This window comes from Podarcis melisellensis (genome assembly GCF_964234715.1).
Source record: "Podarcis melisellensis genome assembly, chromosome: 2".
Lineage (NCBI taxonomy): Eukaryota > Metazoa > Chordata > Lepidosauria > Squamata > Lacertidae > Podarcis > Podarcis melisellensis.
This window is the reverse complement of record NC_138529.1, coordinates 15,468,287-15,490,753: the sequence shown is the minus strand read 5'-3', so window position 1 is coordinate 15,490,753 and position 22,467 is coordinate 15,468,287. Positions and strand designations below refer to the sequence as shown.

Below are 22,467 nucleotides of genomic sequence, written 5' to 3'. Positions count from 1 at the left end.
TCTTTCTTTCTTTCTTTCTTTCTTTCTTTCTTTCTTTCTTTCTTTTCATTTTAACAACATAGTATTCTACAACCTCACATATTTAAATTCTAGGCCTATCTGAAACTAGCAATTCTATTTAAGTTATCTTGACATATTTAGCTAAATAGTCTAAATAAATTTCTTCCATTCCTCTTGGTACTCCTCCTCCTTCTGGTCGCGGACTCTTCCTGCCAGGTCAGCTAGCTCCCCAAAGTCCATCATCTTCATCTGCCATTCCTCCACTGTTGATACTTCTTGTAATTTCCAATTTTTGGCCAACAAAATTCTAACTGCAGTTGTAGCATACAAAAACAATCTAACATCTTTCTTGGGCAGTTCCAAACCTGTTATTCCAAGTAGAAAGGCTTCTGGTTTCTTAATAAATATATATTTCAACATTTTTGGTGCTATGTGTAATTCTTGTTTAGATTCCGCTACTTTACTGCGGAATCTAAAACACAATGACACGAAAGGGTACAGTCCAAACATTCATTCCCAAAATACTAGTTAATAAGAGACATAATTCCACAGAATGCCACTGATATCTTGATTCACATTTATATTTCTGAGTCAATTATATCTAAGAGAAGATCTTCCTTACGTAATACATCATTTAGAGTAGCAAAGCCCACTCTGTCCATACAGCAACACAGCCCGGTTCCATGGAATGTGTCAGGCTCAAAACAAGGAAAGATCAGATAGCTCTGTTAGCAAAACTTCTTACAGATGGAGTTGTTTGATATACAGTGTGGTGGTAAACATATATATTTTCTGTTCCTCGGCTCAATTTAAAGTTCTAGTTTTGGCTACTAAGCCTTAAATAAATTGTGACCAGGTTATTAGAAAGACTGTCTGCACCCATACAAACTTGCAAAGGTCCTTAGGTCTTCTGTGCGGTGCAACTTGGAAACAGGTTGACAATTTTAAATATTTCATACTCCTAAATCCCTGACCACCCTAGGATCTCTAAGCTCCAATCTTGGATACGAAAGCCAAAAAACCCCCAAAACCTTCTTATTACTAGCTCCAAGCATGCCACAGTATACAGTAGTACCTCAGGTTAAGTACTTAATTCGTTCTGGAGGTCTGTTCTTAACCTGAAACTGTTCTTAACCTGAAGCACCACTTTAGCTAATGGGGCCTCCTGCTGCCACTGCAACGCCGGAGCACGATTTCTGTTCTTATCCTGAAGCAAAGTTCTTAACCTGAGGTAATATTTCTGGGTTAGCGGAGTCTGTAACCTGAAGCGTATGTAACCTGAAGCGTATGTAACCCGAGGTACCACTGTATTCCCTTACAGCGAATACTTCTGAATGAGTTTCAGAAACTGAGAGGTAGCTCTCTAAAGCTCATGTACAGCATGACAACCCTTTCTAGCTTGTATCTGGCAAAACCGAGGAATGGAATAATCTACTGTTGAATTATCTGAGCAGTGAATTCCACCAGCTGTCCAGGACACTAATGCATTCTGGGACTTGTATATAAAGCATGCATGAGCACATAGAACAACAAGTTTCTGTTCCGCGAGGCTTCTTTTGATGCGAATGAGCACCTGATGACGTCATGGATTAGAAGCCATAGAATGGCAACTATGACATCAACTCCACAAACAGAACCCGTTCATCCCCTAGGGATGAGTTTCTGCCTAACAGCAAGGGGGTGTAATTAAACCGTTTGAAGAATAAGCCTACCACACAACTGAACAACTTGACCCTGTATAAAAAGCTGATTTGCCTTACTCTGTGCTGCAGCCATGGATTTCCCAAAGGTGGTTGGACTTGCATGGGAAAGGTCCCACATGGGTCCCGAATCTTCATCATCTTCAGGAAACTCAGGAAATGAAAGTGATAATGATTACGAACGCGATCAGGCTGGCCGCAATGTTGCAACCTACAAAAACGAAGCCGCTATTTCTACCATCGATGAAGTCCCCCCCGCTGTGCAGAATGTGTTGGATAAAATTGAGCTGGCCCAGCTGGAAAGAGCAAAGAAGGTATGTGTTGGAGAGAAAAATAGAGTTTCTGTAGTGGAGCAGGGACTGCTGATGGATGAGGGGGGGTCAAATATGTGCAGCCTTTCACCATAGGTTTTCAACATGGACTCCTGCTGGCACGTTAAGCACAATTCTGCTCACCCCCTGAGAATTATATTTGAGAAAAGTCAGGAGAAATGGGAGTAATCCCAACTTCTGCAGGTAACTGATTCAAATAAACCAGATTAAGTCCTTCCATTTGCTTGTTTACCAGACCTGCTGTAATTATTGGATGCTTCTCTAGCCCTTGCAATGTGAGATGTGAAGAGTAAAGGCTCCCATCAGCTATTAAGAACATATGAATAGCATAAGCAGATGTCTCTAGGAAACCCGTAAGCAAGACTTGGAAGGCAATAAGCCTCTTAGGAACATAAGAAAGTGCCTTCTACTGAACCAGGACTTTAGTCCATCTAGCTAAGTATTGGCTACACCAGTCATGGGAAATCTGGGGCCTTTCCAATGCTGTCAGAGCATGACACACACAGTCGCCAATGGGGATTATGGGATTTGCAGTCCAACAACATATGAAGGGCCAAATGTTGCTTCCAAATACAGTGGTACCTCGCAAGACGAAATTAATTCGTTCTGCGAGTTTTTTCGTCTTGCGAATTTTTCGTCTTGCGAAGCACGGATTCCCATAGGAATGCATTGAAAATCAAACTTGCAAGACGTTTTTGTCTTGCGAAGCAAGCCCATAGGGAAGTTCGTCTTGCGAAGCAACTCAAAAAACGAAAAACTCTTTCGTCTTGCGGGTTTTTAATCTTACGAGGCATTCGTCTTGCGAGGTACCACTGTAGCAGGTATTCATAAGTAAGATGCCTTTAAATCTAGACTGTGGTCCCACCTAGCCGTTTGACTAAAAGGTGCCAATAGGCTTGTCTTCCATGTCTTTTAAAGCTATCCAAGGTAGTAATATTGTTATTTCTTGGGCACAAGTCCTTAATTATTGCTTTATCATTATATAATTTTTAGCAAATGTTTCAAACATTTCCACAATAATCTTCATATCAAAGTTACCTTTCTTCAAAAACTGACTTCCCAACCTCACTTCTCCAGTGTTTTTACTCAAACCTTTTTTTACCTTTTCTTTTTATCTTTATGTATTACACAAAGTTTCTCTGTTACAATTACGTCTTTTTCATTTTTCGTCCTCTGCCTTTAACTCAAACCTTGCCCGCAATTTCATTTTATTATAGTTTTTTTTAAAATAATCCACTAATTTACTTATATATTAAGACTGATTAATATCTCCATACTGTACCCACTGGGTAGTGTGCTAAAAATAACACATACCATGATAAAATCAGAGTCATAGGAGCCAACTCCTAGGGGCAGAGAGGTCTTTGCACATGCCCCCCCATATAATATTTGAGGGTGCTGGGGACCCCCAATGTTGATGGACATTGTCATTCAAATGGTGTGGGTGCAACATGTCATGTGATCGATTATGCGTGGAGGAGCTTACCTGGGCTTCCCCCATATTTTATTGAAGTTGGCACCCTTGATCAGTGTGAAACATTTACGAACACCACAGGTTCTTAATGGTCCATTACTGTGTAGCCAGACAAAACGAGGATGTCTTCCTGTAGTGGGAAGCATATTCACCCAGTGCTTTTCAAACTGCACTGGCTCCCGGTAGAGTACAGGGTCAGATTTAAGGTGCTGCTTTTGACCTTTAAAGCCCTTCATGGCCTAGGACCCTCGTACCTACGGGACCGCCTCTCCCAGTATGCCCCACGGAGAGCCTCAAGGTCCATATATAGCAACACCCTAGTGGTCCCGGGCCCTAAGGAAGTTAGATTAGCTTCAACCAGAGCCAGGGCCTTGTCAACACTGGCTCCGGCCTGGTGGAACGCTCTGTCTCATGAGACTAGGGCCCTGCAGGATCTGATTTCTTTCCGCAGGGCCTGTAAGACAGAGTTGTTCCGCCTGGCCTTTGGCTTGGAGCCAATTTGACTCCTTCCCTCCCTCTCTTTCTTTTTTCTTTTCCTTCTCCTCCTGCGATGAGGCTACATTTTAATATTTTAATGTTTCAATATTTTAATGTTGTATTTTAATTTTGTTTTTAAGTTGTAATCATTCAACTTGTTTTTATTATTGCTTGTAAGCCGCTCTGAGCCTGGCCTTGGCTGGGGAGGGCGGGGTATAAATAAAAATTATTATTATTATTATTATTATTATTATTATTATTATTATTATTAATGCTTTCAGCAAATGCTACAAATATGGCTCAGTCCGGGGCAGGGAAGGAGATACATAACCAAGAAGTGGGCTCCTGAAATGCTTCTGAATATGTCCTGCCCTCACATCCATTGTAATTCTGTGCTTTCAGGATGTTTCTAAGAAGCTGTTTCGCATTCTGGACAATGTGAATCGGGCCTATGAACACTACAAAAAGGATGACGGGCTCGATCCTGAGATTGAAAGGGACTACTACCATTCACAAACCTGGGAAGAGACGAGCCGCCGGGCTCATTTTTTGGATGGAATTGATGACGTGCTAGATGAGAGCGTCTTCAAAATACAGGAATTAAAGGCAGTGCTGGAGGCGCTAAAATTTTGGCGTTAGTTCCATGGTGCTGGAAAGGGGAGGGTATACTGTGGCAAGTGCCATCTTCTAGAACAGGGGTCAGCAAACTTTTTCAGCAGGGGGCCGGTCCACTGTCCCTCAGACCTTTTGGGGGGCCGGACTATATTTTGGGGAAAAGTAATAATGAACGAATTCCTATGCCCTGCAAATAACCCAGAGATGCATTTTAAATAAAAGGACACTTTCTACTCATGTAAAAACACACTGATTCCTGGACCATCCGCGGGCCGGATTTAGAAGGCAATTGGGCTGGATTCGGCCCCCGGGCCTTAGTTTGCCTACCCATGTTCTAGAAAGCTAGAAAAGGGTATTGGAGCAAGGAATCTTAAGTCACTGTCAACACACGTGGGATAGAAAAAAAAATCATACTGTGTGTGTCTGTATGCCAGCGAGCTAACAATGAAATACTCACAATCACAAAGTACAACAAACACACATTTAAAGGGGGGAAAGCCGCTGGAGAAACAAGGTTACCAAAAACAAATTCCCTAAATGCCAAATGTCCCATGGAATATGGTAGGTTGTGGGTGAACATATCAGACTACACAGTGATTCTCCAAACAGCTCTTGTTTATTCACAGGCCAGAACAGAACTGAACTGAAGGGTTCAGCCAGCCTGCTTATATAGAGCTCCACTAGAATGCAACAGTAACCATTTTCTGTAACTATCCAATCACTGAACGTCACTTTCGATCCCTTATTTGCATATGTGGACCTGAACTATCTACAGTATCCCCCTGCTGGCCCAGGGTGAGAACTTCAGTACATAACAGAATAGTTATGTCTGAACAAGCGACCCAAAACTATAGAACTGCAGCCTTCGAAGCTGTCACAATTTTGAATTGGATTAGAGGATAGGCACCCTTAGCTAGTAAAGAGGAAGAATACATTCAGTTGACATTAACATGTGAACCAACCTGCACAAAACATTGCATGTACAGCACTGCAGCATTTCTGTCTTTCCAAATTGTCGCTTGTCTGAATTTTGGGATGAAATTCTTCAATCGTAAGTGTGTATAAAAATTGGGATCTGCTTATATACCTGTGGGTGAATTGCAGCAAGGTTTTCTAGCTCCCATTTGGTTTATAATAGCAACAACAAAATGGCTTTCCCTCTCCTAAATTGGGTTGTTGAAAATTAAAACTAACCAGGAGTAGACTTTTATGCAAAAGGGCTATGGGCTTAGTCCACTCCAGTCCTGGCAATTGTACTGAAAACAAATGTACCCAGAGTGGCTCAGAGTATACTTGGAGAGAGCCCCCTGTTATTTAGGTCTAATCGTGTGTCTTTTGCATTTAGTTCTCGTTGTTAGATCTTGGGGTTCTAGTTTTAAAAGTGGGGGAAGGAATCTGACAAGACCAAAGACTTCACACTTAAGATGTAGAGTTTTAAAAGTCACAAAAAGAACACTGAACTAGCCCAATAATGGCTACTTAAGCCAGCTGAGGGACACGGGTGGCGCTGTGGCTTAAACCACAGAGCCTAGGAATTGCCGATCAGAAGGTCGGCGGTTCGAATCCCCGCGACGGGGAGAGCTCCTGTTGCTCAGTCCCTGCTCCTGCCAACCTAGCAGTTCGAAAGCACATCAAAGTGCAAGTAGATAAATAGGTACCACTCCGGCGGGAAGGTAAATGGTGTTTCCGTGCGCTGCTCTGGTTTGCCAGAAGCAGCTTAGTCATGCTGGCCACATGACCCGGAAGCTCTCTCAGCCAATAAAGCGAGATGAGCGCCGCAACCCCAGAGTCGGTCACGACTGGACCCCTTTACCCTTTACCTTTTAAGCCAGCTGTGACACTCCAGGATTCAGGCAGAGAAGTATTTCTCACCACCAACTTCCTCATCTTTTAAACCAGGACTGAACCTCCTTGGTGCCTTTCTGCATGCAAAGATATGGCTATAGCAGACTGGTTTCCTGAGAAAGCAAGGCCTTGGTGATAGTGTTTAACCAGTTAAATCTCTGTTCATTCGATGGATAAACTTGAGATTGCTTTTAAAAGGACAGCTTCTCATTTTACATCACGGGTGTTTCCATCTTGACTCACTTTGGACTTAAACATTATTTCCAGATGAAATGCTGAAAGCGGTTGAACGAGAAGAAAAAGTCCTTGCCACTAATGACATAATTGAAGAGATGGAGGAGAAAATCCAGAATTTTATCAGTGCAATGGACTCAAAGATTCAGCATCTAATCAAACTATTCCACCCACTTTTAGAAGGGAAAGCTAAGCAGAGACGGAAGTCAGGTACCTAAATGAGAGGAATCTGTTAGAGAAAGAGGTTGCATCATCAGGAAGCAGAGGTCTATATTGTTGGGAGATAACTGGGGAATACCAGTTAATCCTGAAGTCCCACATGTGTGGGGAACTACAAATAAAAAAACAGCTGATTATTATTTTTTTAACCAACCCACAGGGTTTGACTTTAGCCAAAGCAGCCCCTAGCAGAACTTAAAACACAGATCTATGTAGCATTTTAAGCATGGGAAATAGGTTGTTAGAACTTTAAATATCCAAATATTAAGCACTTACAATTGAGCTCCCCTGCTTCTACCCATCTTGGAGTGAATAGACTACAACTTTGAGTAAGTTTAAATACTTACTTACATCAATCATAGGTCTCACTCATGCACCATTCAGTGCTACAGCAGAAACAGCACAGGCAAGGTACTATTGGTTGCAAAATACAAAAAAACCCTTCAAGCTTGGAGTATTATTACTATTATTATTATACTGCCCTACAGCTGCAGGTCTCGGCGGTTCATGGGATAAAATCAGAATATAAAAACACAAAGTACATAAAACAAAAACAGAAACAGTTTGGGCTAGGGAGCTCCAGCATCATACATGGTTAAAACGAAGAGAAAGGGAAGGCAGAGGAACAGGAAATTGACAGAGTTGAGGGGTGTGTAACCTAGCTGTGTCTCCTCTAGAAATTTACAACTCTGTGGTCCTTAACTCCTTCATTTACCAACTAGCATAGATATGCATTGTTAGGTTTGACTGCAAAAACTTCCACATATGTTTGGCTTGAAAGAAATAAAAGTACCGATAAACCAAACAGCACACCAAAACTCAAGGAACCTGTGTCAGAACCCAGCTGTAAACTCCGTCATCTTGGACAATTAAGCCAGCTACAGATAGGTAGCCGTGTTGGTCTGCCATAGTCAAAACAAAAAAAAATCCTTCCAGTAGCACCTTAAAGACCAACTAAGTTAGTTCTTGGTATGAGCTTTCGTGTGCATGCACACTTCTTCAGATACTAAGCCAGCATCAGAGTTTGCATAGGGTGGAGCAGTTGCTAGGGGTTTTAGTGGGAAAGAGATAAATACACTTGCAAGGAAGAGCTGCAAGCCTTGTTCATTTTGTGTGTGGCATATTCAGTTTAGGGGTCTCTCTCATCCCCTGCTCTCTTGATGGTCTGTGCCAGCTATGTGCTCCTCTTATCGGTTGACAGAGTTCGGGAGCCTATTTCCAAGGAGATTTTGCTTCCCCAAAATGTCTGTCCATCTACTTTAGATAAACAAATATTTATCTATCTATATATCCTGCTTTTCAATGTCTCAAAGCAACTTACAAGTATAAAAAATTAGAATATACAAAATTTGAAACATGAACTTAAATCTCTGAAATTTAAAATGTCAATAATTTAAACAAGAACACGAGTAACATTAAACAAAAACACGAGCTGGGCCTGCAACACTGAAGGCAGAATGTCTTGTTGACACAAGTCATACTTCTGGTTTATTCTGGAGGCCTCAAGTGCCTTATTAAACCATGGTCCCCTTTGATGATCTGATTGCACTCAGTTTGGGACAAGACTGATTGCAAGTGGCTGTAGCATGTTTGTTATATTTAGGACAGCACACAGAGTTTTATTGGGCTGGATCTACACTCACCTTTTCATTATTAGAACGATACTAGAAATATCGTTCTAAAACATCAAGACAGGAAACGTCCCCTTTGGTTTTCATTTTGCTTTCTTTCCCCGCAGTCTCTCTCCCTGATTTCTGGTTGCTCTGCAGTGCCCTCTGGTGTCACATTTCTATAACGCACTATGAAAATTAAAGAAAAGAATGTCTTGTGACTATATGGTTACCGGAATCATTCCTTAACTCCTTTTTAACGTTAAAAACCATGAGTGTAGATCCGCCCTTGATTTATAAGGAAGTTCACAGTGTCACTGTGCAACAATTCCTGTTCCGGAGGTACTTTATCACTGGGCTAATTTTTCTTTGTGTATTCTCTAATACCTTCTTGTTATCTCTTCGATTATTTCAGGTCACAGAAATGCCATGTTTAAAACATGGAGAGACAAAGTGGCTGATGCGCCCCAGGAAGGGGAGCCTATTACAGCAGAGCGGATGTTGGACGATGACCCTCTTACATTCAGCCGCACTAATGAGCTCAACAACATGATGCAAGAAATGGTAGATTCTCCGACTTTTTTGAAAATAGAGCATCCAGCAGTCAAGTACATTGTAACCATGGTAGCTAACCTAGCTAAGGCCTACAGCCTTCTAGGGAAGCAGTATCGCAGCCTTAAAATCAAGTGTGAAACCGAGAGCGCCTTGGAAAGCAAGAAGACAGACCCACACGTTGCAACTCTGCAAAGGGAGCTGCGAGCGGCCATGGAGAGGAAAACAGCAATGGAAATTCAAGTCCACACCGTTGAAGAGATGTGCAAGACACTCATGATTACTAATGAAGCATTGCACAGGGAGCTGCAGGAGGCAAATGAGAGGGCGATGGTGGCACGCCAAGCTACCCTCAGACCTGCTGTAAGTAGGATTCCTGAGAAACTTCCCACAGGGAGTATGAAAGATATGAAGGAAGTCAAGAGTGAGAAAGAAATCAAGGATGAGAAAGAAATTAAGGATGAGAAAGAAATTAAGGATGAGAAAGAAATCAAGGGTGAGAAAGAAATCAAAGATGAGAGATATATGAAGCTCCACGCTGAGCTTGCAGGAATGAGAAGTGTGAAAGCTGAAGAAAAGGGCACTTATGAGGAGAGTACAAAACTCCACACTGAACTTGCAGAAATGAGAAGTGTGAAAGCTGAAGAAAAGGGCACTTATGAGGTGAGTACAAAACTCCACACTGAACTTGCAGAAATGATAAGTGTGAAAGTTGAAGAAGCGGGCACATTTGATGAGTCACCCAGGCAGCAGAAACCCACGGTTGAAACCATTCACCCTGACCAGCTGCAAGAAACACCTTCCGATGCAGAAGTACCTCTGACGTTTCTTTCAGTAAGAGCTCGGGACAGCAAAACTGGACTGTCACAACTGACAGTTGTAGGCCCGACGTCCTCAGACCTGTCACAGGTGTCCTCTGAGCTATCACAGATATCATCCGACGAAATGGGAGACACAGAAGCTACTGGAAAAGAAACAGCAACAGCAGCACCTAGCAAATTTGCAGGAAAGAAACGGGGGTCAAGGACAGCTGCCTGGAAAAAAATACAAACATCCCTTTTGAAAACGCCGTCACCCCAAAAATTGGCTGGCAAAAGCCACCAAGAACCTGAAGGGGAGCAAGCTCCCCAACAGCCAGCTGAAAGCCCTCCCCCGAAGCCCATTCTCAAACGGGTCACCAGGGAGAGTGTCGGTGAAGTGGAAGTCGAAGAATCATCTCAAGAGCCAGCAGAAGGACTCCCAAGCCCCCCAACAAAGCGCAAGTTCTCCATGAAAAAGACAGCAGGGCAATTGGTCAAGGCTGTCAAAGCGAGAAAGGTGGTAAAGTTTGACGACGACGAGCCAACTCAAGAGACTCAAGAGACTGCTCCAGGTGTCCAGAAGGAGGAGGGCGCAGAGGTTCCAGGGGAAAGCTCATCACCACAAGCAGGAGAAGCCGAGGAATCAAGCCATGAGACAGTAGGTAGGCCCAAAGGAAAGAAGCGCCCCAGCAGAAGCGGCCCAGCAGGTGTGCCACAGCCAAAGTGGGCAGAGAAGACAGGAGATGTCATCCGTGGTTTAGGCAAAAAGCTACAAGAGCTTGCTAGCGATAGAGGTGGTGTGTTAGATGCAGAGGCTCTCAAACGCATTTTTGAGGAATTGGACGCAACCTATCAAGACACAGTGCAGGAAGAGAAGCCCGAAAGTCGTGATGATGTTCCAGGAGTAGTGCCTGAAGGCCGTGTCAGTGGTCCGGCAGAGGAGGCTGGAAGCAGACCCATAGACCAGGAGGACGCACTATTCACTGTAGAAATCCCCACGTTGCCTTCTGCATTTGTGCAGAAAAGGCAAAGATACTCAATTGTTGAGGAACTCCCTGGAGAGGATACAAGCTCTGCGCTGCAAGAATTTCAGGAAGTCATCCTTGCTTGCTTAGATGAGAAGATAGAGAAGTTAAAGAGGAGTCTCTCAGGCAGCTGGAAGCCATCAGCAAAATCCCAGCCCACACATACACTAACCAAAGAGATCTCCGAGGCAATAGACAGAAAACTGGATGAATGCATCCTGATGAAGCAGAAAGTATCTGCTGGACGGAAGAAACAGAAGTTTGCAAGGAGCATAGAGGGAACAGAGGGTGAGTTGGAAGAGGAAGATGGGAAGGGAATCAAACTTCCATCTTTGTCCTTTAGCAGTCCTGTGGTGTCCCAGGAGTCTTCAAGTAGCTCTTTCAGCTCTGGGACGGAATGGGACCAAGAAATGACAACAGGACAGGCCTCGCCCTTCAAGTCCCAGCGACATCAAAGAAAGAAGAAGGAGGAAGAAGAAGAAAAAGAAGAAGAAAAAGAAAAGGAAAAAGAAAAAGAAGAGCAGAAAGAAGAAGAGTTGCGGAGAGACCAGAAGGAGCCCCAGTTGCAAGTGGAGGAAGAAGACTTGACCAAGGTTTCACATCCCAGGGAAGGAGAACAACCTCCAGAACGTCAGCCTGATGAAGCAGATGTGCAAGCCAAGGTCTCGTGGCAGGAATTGGAAAAGGAATTGGCAAAACAATCTTCTGCAGAAAAACTTAAGCATGCCCAGAAAGGAAAAGAGCCGTGGCGCAAAGAGAGCAAGTCAGATTTGGAAAGTGATAGCTCACGGGAGCTCAGCAGAGAAAAGCAGCTTTGGTACTTGCAAATCCAGGAGCAGCTGCAGGAGGAGAAGCAGCGGCTGCATGAAGAACAGGCCCGGCTGCAGGAGGAACGCCACAGGCTGCAAGAGGAACAAGAATACCAGCTGCATTGGCAGGAGATGTGCGAGGGGCAGCGGCAGCAGTGGGAGCGGGAGAAGGAGCAGCAGAAGGAGCAGGAGCGCATGTGGCAGGCGCAGGCCGAGCACTGGCAGCTCCTGCAGCAGCAGAACGTGGAGCAGGAGCAATTCTGGGCCAGGCAGCGGGAGCAGCAGAAGGAGCAGCAGGACCTGTTGCAGAAAGTGGTTGAGCAGCTGCAGCTGGAGAAAAGGGAGCTGCTGGCGCTGCGAGGGAAGCAAGCAGAGGAGCAGTGGCGCTGGAGCCAGCTGAAGGAGCGGCACGAGAAGCAGCAGCTCCTCTGGCAAGAGGAGGACATGGAGCAGGAGAGGAAGAGGAGCCAGTGGCAGGAGCAGCTGCAGCTGCAGGAGCAGCGGATGGAGGCCCTGCGGCAAGAGCAGCAGGAGCAGGAGGAGAAGAACGCGCGGTGGCTGCAGGAGCAGAAGGAGAAGCAGGAGGAGATGGAGCGCCTTTGGGAGATGCGCTGGGAGCAGCAGCTGCTCCGCTGGCGCCATCAGATGCAGATGCAGAGGCTGCAAGTCCAGAAAGTGAAGATGAAGCAGCAGCAGATGCAGAAGGAAGAAAAGGCTTTGCTTCCCAAGCTGAAAGTGGTGGAAGGTGCAATTCTGGATCAATTTTCCAAGCGATATAAGATTGCTTCCCCCCGTAAAGAAAGGCGATATGCTTCCCCTAGCCCCCTGCTAAGCCCCGTGCCTAGTTCACAGTTTGATGAGGATACCTATGAGCTGGAATCCACTTGGTTCCCCAGGCTGTTCACCAAAGCGGAGGAGTTTGCTGCACCCGGCACCACAGAGAAGCGCTACTGGATAAACGTAGAAGCTCAGAGGAGAAACCTGGAGGTGTTGGGCGAAGCTGTCCGGAAGGCTGGCATCTCCCCAGAACTCTACACCCTCACCAAAGGGATAATCAAGCAAGCATTGCACAGCAATGTGGAAAGGCTGGCTTTGCTCTTCCGGAAATACATCGCCTTCCGCCATCTCCAGCAGGTCAGGTAAGACTAAAAATCTTAATGTGAAGCTACTGGGAACCTTAGCATTGGCGCACAGTATGGTGACAGCGCATTGCCCCCAGACTATATTTAAAGAGCACGACAGAAAGATAGATAGATAGATAGATAGATAGATAGATAGATAGATAGATAGATAGATAATACTTTATTCGGCTATAAGCCCACAAGGTAAAACAAATCAATAGATAAAATAGCATTTTACAATCTAAAATATCAACTAAAATATTTCAACGCATAATCTCCTTCACATTACTTACAATCTCTAGATGTACCGTGTTATGGCCTTGAAGATAAAGATGGTGCATAGAGTTTACTGGATTTTTAATAGTCATGCAGCATTCCATGAAGTCTTTTATATAAAAGAACTGAAATCAGGAATCTAGCAACCTGTAATGGTCTATAAGAGTCAATGTCCTGGAGTAGATAAGCTTGATGTAATTCAGGTGGTTTAGCAGCAATTTCCAGAATGATTGTACTCAGGATCCTTGATCGGGGAACAATGTATAAGGGGCAATTAAACAAGATATGATAAAGGGATTCTATTGATTTGTTGTCACATGCGCATAAAACAGAGGTTTTACCGTTAGAAAATCTATTGCTCAGCACATTTGAGGGGAACACATTAAATCTGGCTCTAACAAATGCGAATCTATGCGACACAGCCGATAAAGTAGACAGATATCGAGGTATCTGCGACATAGATGTAATGCCCTGATTTATCGGGGAACATGTACCTCCACCTGTAGTAATATTTTGTTGCAAATCTACTTCCTCCAATCTTTGTTTGATGACCTTTTTAGCTGTAATTAGATCTAAATTAAGTATATCGGAAGGAGAGATTCCATAAGACAACAGTTTGGAATGGATTTTTGTTGCCCATGGGCTGGTGAATTCATCTCTCCAAAGGCACTGAATAAGATGGTAGTTTGGCAATTTATGCCAAAGGGACAGCCAATAATTAAAGGCATGTCTCCACATCAGAATCTCTAGGGAGGGGGTCTTAAGTTCTAAGCGAATGGCAGAGTTGCTTACACAGGAGGGTAGTTTCAAAAGGCGTCTTAGAAAAAGATTTTGCAATGTCACCAAAGGCAAAAGGTTTATAAAGGCGCCCCATAAAGGGACCGCATAGGCCATAGTTGCAACCACTTTTGCACTATAAACTTTTAAGGCGGATGGAACATGCATAGCCCCCTCAGTAAAGAAGAAGCGTAATAGAGCGTAGATAAGGGCTTTACCCTTATTTTGTAAATATGTGATATGCGCTTTCCATCCCATATTCTACTGGAAGTAAATTCCTAGATATTGAAATTTGTAAACTTGTTCAATTGGCTTCCCTTCGAGTTCCCATCTATACAGTTTACGACTCCTGGAAAAGATTAGGACTTTAGATTTGGAATGGTTAATAGTAAGTAAATTTGTTTGGCAATATAACGCAAAAATCTTAAGGGCCCTCCTCAAACCGATTTGAGAATAAGAGAGGATCACCGCATTGTCAGCGTACAATAATAAGGGGCAGCGATAGTTTGCAAGCCTGGGTGCATGAATGGAGGTTTGGGCCTCAGCTAGGGGCATTCTCATGTCACTAATATAGAGGTTAAAAAGATAGGGGCTTCTCGGCCTTTTGGCTAAGATCAAGTGTAGCACGACAGAAAACAAGTTGAACTAGTCATCCGTCTATGGACAGTTGGAAGAATGTGCTGTTGTCACATGTATATAATTTTAAGAACAATCTAAAAATATATGTTGAATAGTGGAAAAGATGGACAAAGGACACAGCTCTGTTGGATTCACAGCTCTTTATTGCAGCAGTTAGAACTGCTCCTGGAATCAGACTGACTGCAGCCTAGCTGGCTGCTTTATATAATACTAAGAAACAGTAACAACTCACAACTAGCTAACCAATCAGGAGCGACAGTTTTCAATCCTTCATTTACATACTGGTGGCCCTGAGTGAGAACTGCTACTAATCTTAATACTTAACACCATATATATTTCATTATAGTTTTGCCAAACTGTTACCATACACTCGAGGAGGACATGGAGCAAGGCCAAGGCGGGCTAAGGCCTGGGGAGAAGAGGTGTGGCCTGGGAGAAGTCCTAGGACACTTCCGGACTGTCGCTGTTTTGGGGTGGGATTCAACCACAAACAGTAAACTCGGTTTGTACGACTACAGTTGATTGGGAGGTTTTGCAAACCCGCCTCCCAAAAAGTTCAGGTGTTTGGGCTAAGGAAAGTTACAGGAAAATATACTGGAGACTGGGGTGTGTGGGGTGGGATAACACTTGTTTTGATGCAATGTCATCTAACTTCCCCGAAAATAATAAGAATGAGGTAAAAGTAAAGGACTTCTGGACTGTTAAGTTCAGTCAAAGGCAACTATGGGTGCAGCGCTCATCTCGCTTTTCAGGCTAAGGGAGCTGGTGTTTGTCCACAGACAGTTTTCTGGGTCATGTGGCCCTTGAAGCTGACTCAGAAACTCCAGCGGGTGAAGAATGCCGCGGCGAGACTCCTTATGGGGTCCTCGCCGCAGGATCACATTCATTCAGTGCTTTACCAGCTGCACTGGCTCCCAGTGAAGTACAGGGTCAGGTTTAAGGTGCTGGTTTTGACCTTTAAAGCCCTATGTGGCCTAGGACCCTCGTACCTACAGGACCGCCTTTCCTGGTATGCCCTGTGGAGGACCTTAAGGTCCATAAATAATAACACTTTGGAAGTTCCAAGCCCCAAGGAAGTTAGATTGGTCTCAACCAGGGCCAGGGTCTTTTCAGTTCTGGCCCCGGCCTGGTGGAACGCCCTACCGCAGGAGATCAGGGCCCTGTGGGATTTGACAACTTTCCACAGGTCCTGCAAAATTGAGCTGTTTCTGCCAGGCCTTTGGGCTGGACTCAGTCTAACCCCCCCCCATTTTTTTTTTATGGAACCCCTTATGTGGGATTTTTTATATAAATTTCCCCTCGGCTCTTTTTGCTGGCCCATGTAGGACCAGCATGGATAGCTGGCCCCGGTGAATATTTAATGTTTTCTCCCCTTATGGCTTTGATCTCTGGGCTACCACTAAAACGAGGCTGCATTTTAAACTGTATCCTAACATATTTTAATCAACTTTGTTTGGTTTTTTAAAAAAATGTTTTTACTGTATTTATATTCAGTGTTAGGTGCCCTGAGCCCAGTCTTGGCTGTGGAGGGCGGGGTATAAATAGAAATTTATTATTATTATTATTATTATTATTATTATTATTATTATTATTAAACCGCTTCTGGCACACAGAGGACTGTGACGAGTGCCAGAGCACATGGAGACGCCGTTTACCTACCCGCCACAGTGGTACCTATTTATCTACTTGCACTGGCATGCTTTCAAACTGCTAGGTTGGCAGGAGCTGGGACAGAGCAATGGGAGCTCACCCCATCGCAGGGATTCAAACCCCCAACCTTCCAATCAGCAAGCCCAAGAGGCTCAGTGGTTTAGACCACAGCGCCACCCGCTCTCTTTAATAAGAATGAATGCTTATTAAACAGCCAGCATGATATCATCTCCTTGCAGCCCAATCAGGATGAATGTTCAATAGCCAGGTCATCCATAAGTGGTTCCAAATGCCAGGTAGAGAGGCTGGGAGTACCAGAATGGGCCTCCAGGCTAAGGACTAAGCTGCTGGGCTTTCTTTGTACTAAAGGAAAGATTTGTCCACATTTATATTCCCCCTGCCCTGTATTTACAGAGAAACCTTACTTATTCGGTTGGAGGCTGCCAAAGAAGCCAAGGACGGTGTTAGAATGCAGGTGTTGTACAAGATGGTAGACAAGCTAGATGCTCACCAGAAAAGAGTTATGGGGCACTGGACTGTTAAACAGATGATGGCAGAGAAGCAGCGTCGGCGCTGCCTTCAAAGGATGATTGCCTTGTTTGCTCAGGTGAGCCTAAGAGAATGAAGGGTTCACAACTCAGAGCTGGTGTTTTACTTTCACCCCATGTCAGGATGAGTTTCTCTTACTGTCTTTTTTCATTTCAATCTTTACAGAGAGAGGCTATAGAACCCAGCCTCTTGGATAATAGCATTGTCCCGAATGAATCTCCACACACACACACCGTCTCTCCCACTTCCTTATTCATCATCATCACCATCACCTCCTCTACGGGTGCTGCTATGTGCCCTCTGTCTTTGAGCTCTTTGCTCTCCTACTTCTAAGGCCCGCCATGTTCTAGGAGATGGAGGGTCTGGAATGCTTCCTAATGACAATGTGTCAGGTGGGTGTTTTGGCTCTCCCATGATTTTCCAGCTTCCCCCCTCATCTGCCTCTGAGCTGCAACCTCCCTCAACCCCTTCCCCTTGCAGAGGAAGTCTGTCCCAGCCCAGAAGAAAACAGGAAGTTTACCTGCTGGCTGGACAAACATTCCTCCCCATGTGTAAACATGTTCACTCTAGGAATGTTGTACTGTACTTGACTACTCTTGTGTTTCACATCCCACAAAAACCAGGGGCAAGAAAATAGCAGAGCTTTGTTTGGCGGTCTCGTATTTTGAGCAAGATTAGTAAGATGGCTTCTGTCTCTCAATCTTCCCTTTGCCCCATTCCTCCAGCTGCATGGTAGATCCTTCCCTGAACCTTTGTCTGCATCAGGCAAACTGACTGCTCTTTCTCTCTGCACAGCTCCGCTTGAGCGCCAAACTCCAGCTTACCAACCCATGCCCCTTGTTGATCAAAGCAGGAGATAGAACAAAGAGGGAAAGCATACACGTGCCCAACATTGGACCTGTCTTCCTGAAGCCCAGAACCCACCCAAGCCCCCTGGTTTGTGCAAAGAAACAACAAGATTTAACATTTTCAGCTACAATCAGGTACAGTATAATAGGTTCTTGGAGGGAGCTCCCATGAGGTTGCAGTCTCTGTGGCCCGATTCAATTTTGCGCTAGCGTAAGGGCAAGAATAGGGACGTGGGTGGTGCTGTGGGTTAAACCACAGAGCCTAGGGCTTGCCGATCAGAAGATCGGCAGTTCGAATCCCCGCGACGGGGTGAGTCCCTGCTCCTGCCAACCTAGTAGTTCGAAAGCACGTCAAAGTGCAAGTAGCACTTCCCGCTCCAGTGGGAAGGTAAACGGCTTTTCCGTGCGCTGCTCTGGTTCGCCAGAAGTGGCTTAGTCATGCTGGCCACATGACTTGGAAGCTGTACACCGGCTCCCTTGGCCAATAAATCGAGATGAGCGCCGCAACCCCACGGTCACGACTGGACCTAATGGTCAGGGGTCCCTTTACCTTTACCTTTAAGGGCGAGAATAAAGATTGAAAACGAAAACCGAAAACTGAATATGAGAATCCACACAACTATTGCTCTAGCAGGAAACTGGTTGTGCAACATGAAGTATCGGCAGTGGCATAGCGTGGGGGGTGCAGGGGGGGGCCCGGCCGCACCGGGAGCAACATCTGGGGGTTAGGGTTAGGGGGCGCAAATCCACGGGTTAGGGGGTGCAAATTACTTGCCTTGCCCCGGGTGCTGACAACCCACGCTACGCCACTGAGTATCAGGGCTACAGCAATGTGTTGCACGACCAGCCACGGAAAGCATGCTTTCTTCCTGAACCTTCTCATGCAGAAGCCATTCCTCCAGTGCAGCTATACTATACCGCTAGGGGATTTTAACATACCACTCCATGGTATTCCTCCCTATGTCAGGAAACCTAAGTATTACTTCTTAGAAGAAGGAGTATTTTTAAAATTACACTCTATTCAATGTCAAAATAGCTCATCATCTTGGCTCAGGGCAAATATCCAACAGATAATGACCATTCAAATCCATGTAAAACTAATGTTCTATGAATACAAAAGAAAGAGAATCAGAATCCCTCTCTGAAGCCTCTTTAAAAAAAGGGACATCTTTTACTTTAAAAAACAAAACAAAACCAATTTTTGGAAGGCAATGGAGAGCTTCACAGAGGAGGGTCTCCTAATCTCAGCATCCATCAGCTGCTTCTTCAGATCTCAATCAAACAACTAGCCCACTGGACTGTTTGGGCTTACTGAGATCCAAATTACTCATTACACCACACATGAAATGGTAGCCCAACAGCTATTTCAGGACAGGAAAAGTTGGACAACCAGGACAGAAAAACAGCAGAAGATCATCCCTTGATCATTACTTCCCAATGGTTTTTCTTCTCTTCAGAGTGTTAGTTGCATGTTAGAAATATAAGGATTGGCTTGGCACTTTTCTTTAAGATAGTGGCTTACTTCAAAGCATTTTCTTTCTTTGATGTATAATGGCATTCCTCCTCTTAATAGGGAGCAAAGCGGTGAACAGATAGAATCACTGTGGAAGACGGATATCACGGAATTTAGTATCCCCCTTGGACCCAAAGAGCCTGTGTCTCTGATGTGGTCTGAGGCATGCGGCTTTCCGGATATCCCTAGACTTTTGGAACTAGACATTTCCTCCATTAGGAAGCAACCCTTACGAAATATCAAGACTCGGTAAGTGGCCCTCCCTTATTTGAATTTCTATTCTTCCATCTAGCAGAATGATAAAAGAAGACCAGCTGCATAATTCATTGTAATTTTCTAGCGTTTTCATACAGTGCAAAAGGAGTCAATGTCACTTCTTTGGTTTCATGCATCTAAGAACATAAGAAGAGCCGACTGGATCAGGTCAATGGCTCCTCTAATTCACCATTCTGTTCTCAGAGTGGCCACCCAGATGCCTTTGGGAAATCTGTGTGTTCACATATTAGGAGAAATACATAGCTAGGAAACACAATTAGGAGATGAAGAGGAGTGAGAGGATACTACCATATTTTTCTGTGTATAAGACAAGGTTATTTTCTATTTTAAAAATTCGTCAGAAATTTGGGGGTCGTCTTATACACGAAACATGGGCATCCAGGGAAATTTTTATTTTATTTTAAGGTAATGTCCAGGATTTTGGCTTGGGCGGTCTGGAGTGTGCGTTCAGTGGGGCCATTGGGGGTTGTGGCAATCACCCCCCCAAAAGGGTCGACAACTTGTTGCTGTCGCTGATTGTGCGGATTTTCACTTCTACTTTAGGGTTTTGGCAACCCTAAGATATTGTTTTCTTAATTTTTGGTTCCCCAAAATAGGGGTCGTCTTATACATGGGTGCATCCTATAAACAGAAAAAGGCGGTACTGTATTTCCTATCATTCTGTCAGAAGTGCAACTGAGGCAAGAGACATTTTAGTGCCTGAGACAGAAGTTTAAAATATTATTGGGTAAAAATATAATAATAAACTAAATTACTGACATTATGCTTTTTTAATAGGTTTAGTAAAAAAAAAAATCCTTTAATAACCTGCCATCTGAGGCAAGCTGTCCCGCTCTGCCTGTAGGGAGGTCTAATTCTAGCACGTCAAAGTGCAAGTAGATAAATAGGTACCGCTCCGGCAGAAAGGTAAACAGCGTTTCCGTGCGCTGCTCTGGTTCGCCAGAAGCGGCTTAGTCATGCTGGCCACATGACCCAGAAGCTGTATGCTGGCTCCCTAGGCCAGTAAAGCGAGATGAGCACCGCAACCCCAGAGTCGTCTGCGACTGGATCTAACGGTCAGCCGTCCCTTTACCTTAACCAACTGTTGTAGAAGGCTTCCGAGTGGCATGATACACTTCTCTACAAGTTGTTTGACTCCATTTCTCATCAGCCCAGGCCATTGGCATTGCTGGCTGGGAATGATGGGAGTTGTAGTATAATAATAATAATAATAATAATAATAATAATAATAATTTAAAAAATGGTGGGCACCATGTTGGGAAGTCTGTAATTACACACAAACAAACACCATAGGCTAACAGTCTGGCTAAATATGTGAATTATTTTAATTGCTGTTTCAGACAGGTTTTATAGTATTCACGGAATATAATTAGTATCAGTATGAATGCCACATTTCAATTATCAACACAAAATATCAAATAAATGCATCCAAAGCTTAGGTCACCCCCACATCTGAAAGGCAGCACACTGAAATGCTGCTTTTCTTAAAAGAATAAACAAAATATAAGGTCCACAACTGGATTTATTGAGAAGGAATGAGAACAAGCAGCTAGAGACATCACTTCTTGTATGGACTTAGTCAGACAAAAGCCAAAAATTTGGATAGAGAAAGGGTTGTGTAAGGAGGGGTTTAGCCCCCTTTACTCAGTTTCCAGCACTTTTTGAAGCGACCTGGTGACTGGTATATAACATCACTTTTTGACAACCATGCCCCGAAAATAAATTTGATAACATATAAAATGTCTGAGCTAGTTATGGTACTTCGTAGAATAGTCTACAGGGGTCACTGTTGAGCAGCACAAAGTTATTATGACTCTGTTTCTGTGTTCAGCTCCATTCTGCACTCTTGTTTTCCCATATATATTTCCCCCAAACAAACGATGCGAGGTAAGCCAAGAACAAATGCCGGTTACTGTTTGAAATAAATTAAACCACAAACCCAGATTTGGATGTAATGCTAAACCAAACAATATGAGCAAAAGTAGCAAGAGAGGAATGAAATACCCACAATTTTAAAAGTATGTTACAATTCAGCAACTAGCAGTCCCAAACAATCAGCAAATATTAATCTCAAACAATCTGGGTCCCATGAACATCTAAACAACTAAACTAAATATAGTTTATTGAACCATGGTTTAAAGTGATATGTGAATAAGGCCTACAGTGTTTTCAGTGTTTTTCAACTTAGCTCAAATTGATACCAATTTCATTCCTTTTCTTAAAGGCATTGCTACATTTTTAAAGCTGCCTCTGAAACAGAGGAATTTTCTTAGTCTTCGGTGCAAAGTTAGCTGCATCTAATATTATGAAAAAGATAATATTTTATATTATCCATTAACTGTTGTTTTTTCTCTTGTAGGATTCAGAACATTCCCAGGTGGAAGTTATCTGGATATAATTTTATGCATTTGTAATTTAGATAGTAATTCATTCAGAGTGTCAGTGTGTAATTTAATCCAATATGTAATATATCTATAACACAGGTTGACTGGGAGCACATTTATTCTAGATCTGAGGTATGAATGTGTGATCTGGTGTTGTTAGTCACTAAAGGGGTGAAATTGGGAGTCCTACAAATCATGCTTGATTCTTTACAAGTGAGACTGTTGGTGAGGAAAAGGACAATTTTGAGCCAGGACACCTAGCTAAACTTTACATGCAAAACATCATGTTTGAAACATATATAGCAAAACTCCAGCGGCTGCTTCTGTTACAGAAAATGTGTTTCAGGGGGTGGCATTTTTAGGGGGAAAGTAGTAAGTGGACTCGTAGGGTTGCCATATGTCCTCTTTTTCCAGGATATGTCCTCTTTTTCAGGGGTTAAACAAAAGCATAGTGGCAATTTGCTTAGCTATTTCCCCCGATGAACTGCCAAGATGAGACATGAATCCCAAATTCATAAGGCATGATTCACAATGAAAAGATTCACACAAGCAGTGGGGGAGTCCTCTAAACTTGGTAGTCATTGAAAGCAGTTAAAAGTTATTTTCAATTAATAAGCATAGCTGTCAACTTTTCCCTTTTCTTGCGAGGAATCCTATTCAAAATAAGGGAATTTCCCTTCAAAAAAGGGAGAAGTTGACAGCTATGTTAATAAGTAGAGAGCAAGGGCAAGGGATCCCTTAT

The 22,467-nt window shown here is 43.7% G+C and overlaps 1 protein-coding gene across 1 annotated transcript; it reads left to right on the top strand.

Moving 5' to 3' along the window:
- Positions 1 to 1,428: 1,428 nt before the first annotated feature.
- Positions 1,429 to 21,824, top strand: LOC309362750 (uncharacterized protein). Its single transcript, XM_081898496.1, has 8 exons — positions 1,429 to 2,014; positions 4,386 to 4,617; positions 6,711 to 6,887; positions 8,922 to 12,831; positions 16,570 to 16,762; positions 17,500 to 17,687; positions 19,126 to 19,314; positions 21,701 to 21,824. Exons 1-8 carry the CDS (start codon positions 1,775 to 1,777, stop codon positions 21,753 to 21,755), a joined length of 5,184 nt encoding a protein of 1,727 aa, XP_081754622.1. The 5' UTR covers positions 1,429 to 1,774; the 3' UTR covers positions 21,756 to 21,824.
- The last annotated feature ends 643 nt before the right edge of the window (positions 21,825 to 22,467 follow it).

What these genes read in the sequence shown, in the direction of transcription:
- LOC309362750 (XM_081898496.1), top strand. Translation starts at nt 1,775, where the DNA reads ATGGATTTCCCAAAGGTGGTTGGACTTGCATGGGAAAGGTCCCACATG. An exon ending in TGATTGCCTTGTTTGCTCAG is followed by an intron (nt 16,763 to 17,499) that starts GTGAGCCTAAGA and finishes CTCTCTGCACAG; the next exon opens with CTCCGCTTGAGCGCCAAACT. An exon ending in ACATTTTCAGCTACAATCAG is followed by an intron (nt 17,688 to 19,125) that starts GTACAGTATAAT and finishes TCCTCTTAATAG; the next exon opens with GGAGCAAAGCGGTGAACAGA.